The sequence below is a fragment of the Salvia hispanica genome, chromosome 6 (genome assembly GCF_023119035.1).
Source record: "Salvia hispanica cultivar TCC Black 2014 chromosome 6, UniMelb_Shisp_WGS_1.0, whole genome shotgun sequence".
Lineage (NCBI taxonomy): Eukaryota > Viridiplantae > Streptophyta > Magnoliopsida > Lamiales > Lamiaceae > Salvia > Salvia hispanica.
The window spans coordinates 11,386,103-11,398,905 of record NC_062970.1 but is presented as its reverse complement, the minus strand read 5'-3'; the positions used below and the strand labels follow the sequence as shown (position 1 = coordinate 11,398,905).

Genomic DNA, 12,803 nt, shown 5'->3' with positions numbered 1-12,803 from the left:
CTCTCATGTCCCAGTTGTGTACTTTCAATTTTTTACTTGCTTGCATGTGTACCCTGTCTATTGTTTCCAATTGTCTTTATTGAAATAAAAAGGATCAAAACACAGTTATTATAAATGTAGCAGGAAGTACAGGTTCATTGATAAATCGAGAGCCCCGGTTTCTTCCTCTTCAACCCCATCTCCACTGCATTTATCTGCTCAAGCCGCGCTTTAAAGAAGGGAAGATCGAAAGTGAAGTGGGATAATAATGGCAAATGCTTCTTCTCTGGCTTCTGCGGAGCAGCTTCATCACAGACAGGTTTGGGAGTTGCTGATACATTGCAGATTTTCTTGTTTCTGGACTTGTATTCAGAATGGCAATTCTCTAAAGCTAGTATAACCGGTCTCGATGAACAATTCAAATCTTTAACCACGGCTGTGGCTTTCTTGTCTTTTCTCTTTTGTTCCAACTTTGCTTCTTCCCCATCTCGAGCTGTGTTGCTGGCTTTGGTAAAGGGGTTGCAGCCTGCAGGAGCAAAGTCGCGGAATGTCTTGAATTGTTTTGGTTTGGGGCAAGTTTTTGTTTCATGCTGTCCTAGTAGCTTCCGCATTGCAACCATTTGGGCCATTGGTCCCAAATCCTTTACATACATCATTAAGCTATCCTCGTAGCTAATGTCTCCCTGCCAACACAAGATGAGATGTATTTTCGTTATGTGACCACTTTGTAACATGTCTATCTATATGAAATCCTACCAGAATCAGTGGTTTGGAAGTGGTTGAGCCCGCTGCATCCTCCGCCTTGCACAAGTATGTCTCTCTCCTCCTATCTTCTACTTGAGAATTCGACGGTCTACCTGTATATATATACACACATGTATTCATCTCAGGGATGAATCTGCAAAACATGGTAAATAAACCGGGAAGAGGAAGATGAAAACCAGGGGTATTTGGTCGAAATGCTGAAGCAGGGGGCTTAGGGATGGAATCGCATAATGTTTTCCTCATAGATCTTCGTCTTGTCCCCTCGACAAAGTTTTCGGGATTTGTGTTAAGGAGATGAAAGACCTTATTAGCTAAGTCATGTATAGCACGCGCCTGTGGCAGAGTAGAGGTCGTCGATGAGATGGAGAATAACGTTGAGGCTGAGAGTTAGTGTTACCTGTCTGAAGTAGGTGGTGGTGGAGGAGTTGAAATGCATTGCATTTTCTGGTATGAGAAACACATCATGCTGCCAACATAAACATAAACCGATTTAGGCCTTGGCTTCTGTTGTTTACACAAAACAACATGAAACATAAAGCAAAGCAAACTTTGAATTGTTGAAGATTTTGGTACATCCCTTCATGGAGTTTAGCCCTCATTGTGCCAAAGTCCATAGGCTCTTTAATGATCTCGTAATAATTCTCAACCTGTTGAAGAAACAACGAGAGATAGTCGAGCTGAGCTAAGAGAATTTGAGATGAAGAAAGAAACACAAACCTGATTAGGATCAACTGGTTGAGCAAATATCTCATATGTATCTCTCCTAAAACATGAATTCACATTCAGTATTCAGCTTAATCATTCATGTAGGTAGCTAATACAATCATGTTTCACTTCACCTCTGCAGTGTATCAAGAACAAGCTCGAGTGTGTGCTTTGCTGGCATTACTCCGTTGCCTAGTAATCGAAAAGATTAAAACCGTTGCTGATATGATAAAGCCACAAGAACTGAATTCATATATTGGACTGGACCAACCATCATGATCATGGTCATGGTCATGGTCTTGATTTTGCTTGAGAGATCTCCAATCCACTGAAACCATCGAAAACACACGTATAATAAGCCAAGCCAAGCTAGAGCGCAGTACACAAATTCAAGCGTGCGTTTAAACTCACCGAAGTCATCGTTTTGGGGACTCTCAGCACCCTGCAGCATGCCATCCATCAGCATATATTATGACGAATGAGAGTGAATGCTTACTTACCTTCCAGACTTGTTTGGGTAATTTAGAGAGTGGAGGTAAAGCTGCAGCTGTATCATCTAAATTTAGACGATTATCGAGGGCTGAGATTCGAGGGCTCCTCCTCCTCCTCTGGCCGGAGGACTTGGCCACTACCTTCCTACAAATGTTGTTGAGTTAGTAATAGTATGGTGATGAGGAAGATGAGTTTATTAGTACCTTGAGGACATTGAATAATGGAGTAGTGTTTTATGAAGATGAATCAAACTCTGCTGGTGCTTTTAAACAGCAGATCAAGATCAGATATAGTTAATTATTTCTGTAATTGGACAAGAAAGATTGAGAGTTAACATCTATGCCGTTATATGCCTAATTTGGTAACTTAATATTAACAATCACTAAACATGGAATCCCACTCATTTACATTCCTATCTTTTACCATTGACTTTTGATTACAATATTTTGTTTTGCTGTATTTACAATTTGAGGCGTGCTAATAAATTTGATATTCATGTACTTTGCCAAACACAACATTCATCAAACCACATAGTACTACATATCATTATACCCCATAACTATTCATATTTTTATCACTTTCTATTTCAATTTATCATTATTTGTTTTAATTGCAATACTTTTAGAATTAAATTTACTACCATATAATCAAAATAAAAATATTACCATATAATCAAATTAACTAATTTTATAATTAATATTCCTCCTGTCCTTTGTTAAGTAGTAGTAGTACTTAATTCGTATTCTTGGGACGTCCCAAGATAAATGAATAATTTCTTTTTGTATTCTCTCTTATACTTTATTTTCTCTCTTATTGAGTAGTACTTTATTTCTCTACTTTATTTTTTCTATTTTTATTTTTTCTCATACTTTATTCTCTTTTCAATTAACTAATAAAACTAATAAAATTATACTTTTTTAAATCTCGTACCCTAAAAAAAATGCCTCTTTTAACTAGGGACGGAAGGAGTAACAAATAATAGTACTACTTCCGTCCCCCAAAATTTGCTACACTTTGACCCGACACGGGTTTTAAGAAATGTAATGGAAAGTGAGTTGAAAAAGTTGGTGGGATGTGGGTCCTACTTTTAAAGTATTAGTTTTATAATAAAATGTGAGTAGGAATGAGTTAGTGGAATATGGGGTCCACTACCAAAAATGGTAAAAGTGAAGTGTATCAAATTTTCAGGGACGGACCGAAATGGTAATATGTATCAAATTTTCAGGGACAGATGTAGTAATAAAAAAGTTGCAATTACTTAACACAAAAAAAATTATATATTTATTTTAAATACAATACAAAAATAACCCATTGTTTATTTTAATAACTAAAATAAAGTATGAATTCAAAAGATCAATAATTATAATTATTTTTTATTAATTAATACTCCTTCCGTTCATGAAATATTGTCCAAAGTTTAACTCGGCACGAGTTTTAAGAAATGTGAAGCAAAGTGAGCTGAAAAAGTTAGTGGAATGAGAGTCTCATATTTATATACTACCTGCGTCCCAATAAAGTTGAGTCGTATCCCTTTTTAGTCCGTCCCAACAAAGTTGAGTCATTTCATTTTCTAATAAAAGACAAAACATCTAATCACTCTTTTTTTATTACATCATTTATTTTACTCTCTCTTATCTTTTCTACTTTTTTCATCTCTCCTATTTATTTAATATAAATTCTTAATCTCTGTGCTCAAAAGTTTTGCTCAACTTTTATGGGACGGAGGGAGTATTAGTTTTATAATAAAATGTGAGTTTAAAAAGTTAGTAGAAAGTGAGGTCTATTTATGAAAAATATAAAAAAACCAAAGTGGACAACTTGTCACGGACTAAAATGACAAAACTGGACAACTTTTCACAAATGGAGAGACAACGATTTATGAAATAAAACAATTAACAAATAAAATAATAAAAATAAAATAGAAAAAACTACTCCCTTCGTCCCAGATAATTCGACCCAGTATTCAATTTCGGGTCGTCCCACATAATTTGTCCTACTTCACTTTTACCATTTTTGGTAGTGGACCCCATATTCCATCAACTCATTCATGCTAACATTTTATTATAAAACTAATATTTTAAAAGTAGGACCCACGTTCTACCAACTTTTTCAACTCACTTTCCATTAGATTTCTTAAAACCCTTGCCGGTTCAAAGTGTCCCAAATTATTTGGGACGGAGGGCGTACGTGGCAGAGCCACAAACCATACCATAGTTGCGGTACGCCCCCGTAGCTTCAGTTCCAACCCCCTAGCCTCACCGCCCTGCAACCTGCATCATCAATACAGTAACCATAATAAATAATAAGGACCCGTTTGATAAGTTATTAATGTCTAGATATAGATACTTATATGACTATTTCTAAGTGTTTTATATCATAGTTAACCTATTATGTCAGCCCGTGATTTTTTCTATGGCCCATCCGAACCCGCAAATTTTTTCTTAAAATACAAATATATGTATCTCACAAATTTGGTCGGATAGCATTTCTACCTCATTTATTATGATTTTTTTATTAATACAAAATCTAGATAATTTCTTGTCTACCAAACAACAACGAAAAAACCTTTATCCGAACTTATCTTGATACGAAACCCGCATTTCTTATCTTATTTAACAAATCTTGTTATATCATATATTTTTTATCAAACGAGTACTAAAAATAAATAATAAAGGTTAATTAAGAAGGTTATTAAAATAAATAATAAAGGTTAATTAAGTTTTAGAAATTTTCTAAAGTTATTGTGACCTGAGTTGACGTTGACATTTGTTAACTTTACTTTGTTACTGTGTTGTGTCTATCTGTTGCAATATAAGTTTATAGTGAAAAAAAAAATCATTTATTACTCAATGTCGCTTTATTATCTGTATATCTTTTTCCCCATTTTATTTGTAATTTTTGATTTATCGCTCGTCCACGGTGCTTTGGTTTTCCGTCGCCCAATTCTACCACCGGACCACCACCGCCGCCGCCGTATCTACGTATCAGGTATATATACTGCTCTCTCTCTCTCTCTCCCGCTCCCAATTGGATCTACCCTCCCTACTCTAACCTCGATATTTATTCAATGTTTCAATCCTTCCGATTCCAATTCCGATTTTGATTCCGATTCCGATTCTTAATAGTGAAATAGATTGAACAATTAAGGATGATGCTTTTAGGTTTATTTTCGTTGAATACTTATTATGTTCGTATCCAATCTATAACCTAGATGAATCTGAACATTTCAGTTTGCAAATGGATCGGAGTAATTTGGGGGATTCCTCCTCTTGTGCTTTATGCCATAGAATTCTTCCATCCAACAATGAGGCTGACGAGCTTGACGATTTTAGCGTCTGCGCTGATTGTAAATTTTTGTTTCTGGAAGAATTTGAGACTGCATCGCCCTCGCCTCAAGTCCACCATAGGAGGAGGGGTCGATCGAGGAGAAGATTCGTCAGTTCTGAGTCCATGGAGAGTATGTTCTCTCACCAATTTTCACAAATCTCAAGGCAAGACGATGCTCGTTCTGTGCGGTCGTCTACAATGTGGAGGAGATTCTTTTCCGATACAGAAAGTGATGGTTTCGATTCTCTCTATGTCGACGAGTCTGACTCCAATGCTAGCTTTCGGAGATACAGGGCTGTCCACGATAGTGACTCTGATGATGCCCCGAGTGAGCTAGATATCGACCCCATGAATGCTGGCACGTTCCAGTGGAATTCGGAAGATGACAGTAGTGAAGGTGAAGCTCAGCCGAGCCTCTTGGTTAACTGGCGCAGGCAGCTACTGTCCCCTCAACTCGTGGGCACAGTTCCACTCAGTATACGCGACCGGATACAAGCACACACTGGCGACCTGTTAACCAATTTGGATGATGAGTCTTATGTTGGGAATTCGGGGGATTATCTCGATGCCAGAGGCTTTGAGGATCTTCTCGACCATCTTGCTGAAAACGAGGGTTCAAGGAGAGGGGCACCTCCTGCTTCTCTATCATATATGAACAATCTGCCACGTCTCACGATTAATGGAGACAAGCAACAGCAGCAGGAGTGTGCAATCTGCAAGGACTCCTTCATGCTTGACGCAGTCGTCAATCAGCTTCCCTGTTTGCACCTTTACCACCCTTCCTGCATCTTGCCGTGGTTAGCTACAAGAAATACATGCCCACTTTGCCGCTATGAGCTTCCAACGGATGACAATGAGAGAAGTGAGATGGTTGATGAGCAATATTTGATTGATGATGCTTCCATGGATGATGATGCTTTAGTCCATCAACTTGAAGTTGAGGATGCTCCAAGAAATAGATGGCTCTTCCTTGCTGCTCCGATTGTCAGTATTCTTGGCATATCTCTCATTCTGTGGTTTGGCAATTCATCCGCAGCTAGATTGTGCGCAACTGGCGCTAGCCGGCCTCTGTGCCGTCGGGATAATAACCACAGGAGATGGTGGTCGTTTTTGTAAATCAAGTATTGGCATCAGCTCTTGTATAGGTATGTTGTATAAGCTTTTTACATAATCATAGATAGATTGCTTCTTATGTAGCTATGTTTCTTCTACTCTGTATTTCCAGTGTTGTATGCTATTGTATTCAGTTTGCCGGTTCTTAGCAAATAGGGCTGGGTATTCGGTTTGCCGGTTCTCGGTTAACCGAGAACCAAACCAAAAATGTCGGTTTTCAGTTAACCGAGAACCGAAATGACAGTTACGGTTCGGGTCCGGTTAGGAGACCCGCATTGATGTCGGTTCTCGGTTTACACCGAGATTAACCGAACCGAAAACCGATTAATAAGTCCATCTAAAAATGTAGACTCATATTTATATGGGCTATGAGCCACATATAGATACTTAAGCCCAAAGGCCAGGATGATTAATTTCTCTAAGGTTGAGGCTTATCTTTTATAACAATGTTATGTATTCTTATTATGTTGTCAAAGTCGACGTGGGATTTTTTAAGATACATAAGTGATTTTGTGGGTTTATGCAATTTTCTTAAATGCATGTTCTGTATTCTTATTATGTTGTCAAAGTAGTACTACATATGATTAATCTTTTTGGTTTCTTCAATTTTGCTCTTTTATAACGATAACTTTGTGTTATATTGAGCTTTGGAGTTCTACAAAGTAGCACTACATATGATTAATCTTTTTGGTTTCTTCAATAAGAAGTTAGATCCCTAACTTTCTTAGGGAAAATATGGGTTGATAATGGTTGGATACTACCTCCGTCCCACAATAAGAGTCTATTTGTGTCATTTTAGTCCATTCCACAATAAGAGTCCGCTTTTACTTTTACTATAAATGGTAAGTAGGTCCCACATTTCACTAACTCATTCTATTCACATTCATTATGAAACTAATAAATAAAAATGGGACACTTGCTCTACTAACTTTTTTCAACTCACTTTTCTTTAAATTTCTTATAACATGTGTCGACTTTTCTTTACATTTCTATAACCCGTGCCAAGTCGAATGTGGACTCCTATTGTGGGATGGGGGCAGTAGAAATTTGTCCTTGAAACCCTCGTTCAAGTTATATATCGCTTGATAATATATACTCCATGTATCTAGGGCCAACATGCATGGGATATTAGAGCTAAATTCAGCCTACGAACATAGGCTTCTAAGTTCTAACTGCTCTATATGCGTAGCTCTACATATCATAACTAAACCTTACTTTTCATGGCTACATAGTACATCAGTAAATGATTTAATTAATATAAATATATACTCTATAATCCATATCTTTGAGACTTTTTTTTAATTAAAGGTGGTCTCCAAACGGGTCTAATCTGTCTAAACCAATACATGAGTCAGCCTTTAAATCGATCCTAATCCATTATTAATGTAAAAATTTGACACTAAATACACGAGGCATAGTAGTTAAAACATACCTTTGGTTTAAATATTAATGCATACGCAAACTGAAATTCTACGTGTTACATATATAACGACATGTTATGATATTACAAGATATCCCCTAAAACCAAAAACATAAAATAAAAAGAGAAGGCAGCCAATCTTCCTATAAGATTGTGTGCGACTGAAACCCCACACAATCTTGCTCTCTCTGCCCATCTTCCTGACCAGGCGCAAGCGAAGACGAAGAAGCCGTCATCGGCATCGAAACAAAAGGCAGCCCTCCTCCATAAACCCCTTGTGAGGAATAGTTTGTATGTTTAAATTCAGGGTTTACAACTATGAGTAAAGTTTCTTAAGCTAGCTTATGTTTACCATTGTCCCACATTGTCCCACATAGTTAGTATGAACAAAGAAAGGAGAGAATAGGCTATTATAAAAGGAAGAAAATGGAACAAGCCTTTAGACCACAATAATCCGTCGATGCAATAATTGGCTGTATCTGAGTTCAAATCTCATGGAACAGCATAATTTAGTAAAAAATTTTGAGTAATTTCGGTTCCATCGGTTAACGGTTAACCATTCGGTTCTAACTGAACTAACCGACTCTTGGTCGGTGTCGGTTTCGGTTTTTGTTTGGGAATTGAAATATGGTCGGTTAACCGACTTGTCGGTTCGGTTAGTAACCGAACCGACCAATCCCAGCGCTACTAGCAAATGTTGAGTTTGGATGGATAATAGATTACTTTTGACATATCACCAACTTACAATCAATATCATTCATCAACAATACATGTACATTCTAATAGATACTTATTCAAACAGGAATCACATATGATTTCTGAAACCCATATAATTCAACCTAGAACTAGAAGGTGAAGAGACTATGAGGTAGTGATTTGATCAAGGACCTACTAACTCCGAGGTCTTTGATTCTTTGGGCAAACGGACCAGCCTAAAGTAAGATTATATGCAGAATAGGATTTCAGTAACGTGTTACTTTCTCTTTTTTGGTGGAATTTGAATAAACTGGTTTTGTCTAATCGTCAATCACTAGCAAAAAGGTATAAGTTGTAAATAAATTGATGTATATGTGTAATAAATGTTTGATAGAATTTTCCATCCACCTCCTTCCACAGCCCCACCTACGGGTTCTGGTCTTCTATTTCATTACTAGGGACCGAATTTGATTAATCTAAACTGGTATAGTAAGGTCGCTCTCTTTTATAGCCCAATAGAGATTGGTACTCCCTTTGTCTGTAAATAGAAGTCTCGTTTTTCCATTTCGGTCCGTCCGTGCATAGGAGTCCCAGGTCATTTTTACTATAAATAGTTATAGGTCCCACAATCCACTAGCTCATTCCACTTATATTTCATTTAAAAGGGAACATCTTTTTTGGTCCACAAACTTTGCCAAAGTATCATTTTAGGTCCGTGAACTTTGAAAATATCATTTGAGGTCCATCAACTATAGGTTAATATCATTTGAAATACTTTTTTACTATTTCCAAGTTTTTCTGGACGAAAATACCCTCAATACCTTAAAGGGTATATATTTTTAATAAACTTATCATATACTCATATTTTTTATAAATATCTTTACTATATATTTTTGATGAATTTTCTAAATATAATTTGACCTTCAATATTATCACTTAATTTTGTGACATGCAAGAAAAGATCCTTATTCATTTTTTTTATTATTAAAGAAAAGTTCTTTATTCAATTTTAAAATTCTTTAATATATAAAATTGAAGAAGCAATTTTACTTGCATGTCACAAAATTAAGTGATAATATTGAAGGTCAAGTTATATTTAGAAAATTAATCAAAAGTATATTATAAAGATATTTATAAAAAATATGAGTATATGATAAGTTTATTAAAAATATATACCCTTTAAGGTATTGAGGGTATTTTCGTCCAGCAAAAACTTGAAAATAGTAAAAAAGTATTTGAAATGATATTAACCCATAGTTGATGGACCTCAAATGATATTTTCAAAGTTTACGGACCTAAATGATACTTTGGCAAAGTTCGTGGACCAAAAAAAATGTTCCCTTTTCATTTAAAACTAATACCCCGTTGGGAGGAAGTCCCAAGATAGTTGAGTCATTTTCTTTTTTGGTAAAATTTTATTCCATCTCTTACTTTCTTCCTCTTATTTTACTTTCTCTACTTTAACCTTTAACAAATCAATTTCTTAAATCTTGTGCCCAAAATAATATCCCAATTACCTTGAGACTGATATAGTATTGATAAGGCTAATTTCATGCATCGGTTATGTGGTGAAAAACACTTTATTTTACTAGGTCTAACGCAGTTTTTAAGCCAGGTGTGTGAAGGAATCGCTAGATCCAGGAAGAGCTGGAGGCAATGGACTAGCGAAGGAAAACGAAGGAAAGTGAGCAGAGTTGAAGAGAAAAAAATGGCTGGACGAAGGGAGTCAATAGCTGAGGGCAACAAAGACTATTCATACCTCGCTGGACCCACTTCTACGCCTATATATAGAGGAGCATGCAGCACACGCCATACAGATGATTTTGCTCTCAGCTCACACACTCACACACACTTGGAAAAAATGAGAATTCTGGGGTAGTTAAAGGTTTCTAGGGATTCATCTTCGGCGAAAGTTAGTGGTAACACCGTCCTCACGGAGGGCGAAGAAACATTCAGTTTACATTCAGTTTTTTTGCACTTTTATTCCGTCGAACTTCAACGTTTTGGAAGTCGATTTGGTTGCTGGCTACTTATCGATTATCTATGCATTAAGTTTATGTCATGATGGTGTTTATCTTGTGTTGATTTACGTTGATTCTGTGTTTTTGAGGTTTAATTTCGGAAGTTGAATGTTATTCTCTGTTTTGGATAATTCTGTGCTTGATCTGGGAAATAGGTTGTGGATCTGTGTTGTTGTTTTTGATCGGTGGTTGTTTGGCGAATCTGTATCTATGGATATACTTTTGGTCGGAGTTTGTTTCGGATGCTTGGATCCGGAGTGAATTTAGCATCCGAGGTTGGATCTGAACAGGGGAATCAAGTTGTGCATGAATTTCGAACTTTTGCTCTCTTTTCATTTTACTTCGTCTAGTAGTCGCAGATCTGCTTAGTTTTAATTGTTTTTCGTCTAATTGCTTTTAAATTCAGTCTGCTTCGTTTCGATTCACGTTCCATCTCTGTTTCTACTGAAATTTTTATGCAAATTGTTGGAGAAGATGATGTCGCTGTTAGTTAGTACTTTAGTTAGTTGTTTTCCAGCTTTTCATCCGTACTTTACCTTTTCAGCAAATGGTCCCCACCGTCAGTTCATTTCCCAGGTCTAGGTAATTTAGGAAATAGTTTCTTAGATCTAGTGATTGTCTCGTTTTCCAGTTTATATGCATGATTTCTGTTCTGCCTAGATCTAGTCGTTAGCATAGCAGATTTCAACACCAAGTCTAGTTTAATTTCCTCAACCCAAATTGCGTGGCAGCAGCCAACCAAAAAAATAGTCCCGAATCCTTGAGCATGTTTAATTGCACATTCATCTCTGTGGGATCGATCCCTACTTCCCTGTGCTAATTTTATTATACGTGGTTGAGGGTTTTGAAGCGATATTCTGTGTGTCCGACGACCGAGATCTTCCAACGATCCGTGAGTTCCTAGACCCTGTGATCTAGTGGATTCACTGGACCTAGGAGACTTGTTATTCCTTTTTGTGCACGCAGTCTAAACAAAAGCAGTAAGAGCAGCTCCAAGTATATACAAGTGAGATCCATATATAACTAACCTTTTTCCACCTACTTTTCTTAATCTTTCTTAGAAATTGTGTCGGGGATGGATGGCGTTAATTGTTTATGCGTTTGAGGATTTGGTGTAAATAGTTTTATTTCTGTTATTTTGTTTTTCTTGACAGTTTATGAACACGGGCTTCCATTCTGGAAGTTGGGCTAGTTCATCTGGGTCAGGAAATGCCCGATACAAGTGGCAAGTCAAGGAGTCTACGTCCACTGTCACCACCAGATCAGGGTTAAGGACAGTAGACCCATTTCCATTCGAATCAGAAAGTGAGAAGGAGTGGAACTCGTCAGGAGAAGAGGACCCGAAGTCGTCCACAGAAATAGAGCATTCCGAGACTGAGGAGGAGGAAGACGTGAATATGGCACATTTAGTGGATCCCGATCCGGAGGTTCACTCACCGCGCATCTAGACGGTGAGCCCGCCCATGCCATAGTCTCAAACCCGCGCCGGAGGTCTATCGATATCAAGACAAATGTGCTCGGAGTTTTGCCCACATTCTCTGGACGGAGGAATGAATGTCCTTACGAATTCCTAAACGAGTTTAGTAAGCTGTGCAGTATCCAAAAGCGACCCAATGAGGCTGCGAGGAGGACTACCGTTTGCGTGCACCGTTTGCCCTCAAGGGGGAGGCTAATACTTGGCTGTTGAGGCTCCCACCAGACTCGATCAACACTTGGAAGGACTTCAAGCTGGAGTTCTTGGGTTATTTTTTCCGTCCAACAAGACAAACGCCTTGAAGAAGGAGATCCAGGAGTGCAAGCAAGAATATGATGAGTCTCTGAGATCTTATTGGTCCCGGTTCAAGGGACTGTTAGATGCTTGTCCGAACTATAGGATGATTGAAGCAGAGACTTACTATCTGTTTTAAGAAGGTGCAAACCCTGAATCAAAAGACTTGATAAATTACTCGAGCGGGGGAAATTTTACCAGGAATAAAGCAAGTGAAGCCAGAAAAACTTTGGGAAGATTGATCGAGGCGAAGAAGGCCTATGATAACCCGCGGAGCATTTTGAGGAGGGGATCGGCCAATGCAGTAACAGAACAAGATGACAAGAAGGTGGAGGACAGGATAGATAAATTGGAGAAAGCACTACTGAATGCAATCGAGAAGTACAACCCTCATGCTCCATCGGAAAATGAGAAACCCCCTGGTCCAGAGGAAAGGCAACTTCAGCCTTATTACGGTCAACCTTAAGGGGAATGCCAAGCCCAGGCAAATTCAATGGGAAGCTGGAATCCGGATGGA

General features: G+C 37.7%; 2 protein-coding genes across 2 annotated transcripts; one reads left to right on the top strand and one right to left on the bottom strand.

Annotated features, from left to right (window-relative positions):
• Window positions 1-134: 134 nt before the first annotated feature.
• Window positions 135-2,155, bottom strand: LOC125194686 (bromodomain testis-specific protein-like). Its single transcript, XM_048092929.1, has 11 exons — window positions 2,145-2,155; window positions 1,950-2,085; window positions 1,861-1,891; window positions 1,721-1,777; window positions 1,584-1,641; window positions 1,462-1,507; window positions 1,293-1,391; window positions 1,142-1,210; window positions 921-1,077; window positions 736-836; window positions 135-662 (listed from the first exon to the last, which is right to left on the bottom strand). Exons 1-11 carry the CDS (start codon window positions 2,153-2,155, stop codon window positions 135-137), a joined length of 1,293 nt encoding a protein of 430 aa, XP_047948886.1.
• A 2,640-nt stretch (window positions 2,156-4,795) lies between these two features.
• LOC125192140 (E3 ubiquitin-protein ligase CIP8-like) lies at window positions 4,796-6,900 on the top strand. Its single transcript, XM_048089615.1, has 2 exons — window positions 4,796-4,929; window positions 5,172-6,900. The coding sequence occupies exon 2, from the start codon at window positions 5,179-5,181 to the stop codon at window positions 6,382-6,384; it is 1,206 nt and encodes a 401-aa protein (XP_047945572.1). The 5' UTR covers window positions 4,796-4,929; window positions 5,172-5,178; the 3' UTR covers window positions 6,385-6,900.
• The last annotated feature ends 5,903 nt before the right edge of the window (window positions 6,901-12,803 follow it).

What these genes read in the sequence shown, in the direction of transcription:
- LOC125194686 (XM_048092929.1), bottom strand. An exon ending in TACCCAAACAAGTCTGGAAG is followed by an intron (nt 1,892 to 1,949) that starts GTAAGTAAGCAT and finishes GGCATGCTGCAG; the next exon opens with GGTGCTGAGAGTCCCCAAAA. An exon ending in ATTTCGACCAAATACCCCTG is followed by an intron (nt 837 to 920) that starts GTTTTCATCTTC and finishes ATATATATACAG; the next exon opens with GTAGACCGTCGAATTCTCAA.
- LOC125192140 (XM_048089615.1), top strand. Translation starts at nt 5,179, where the DNA reads ATGGATCGGAGTAATTTGGGGGATTCCTCCTCTTGTGCTTTATGCCAT.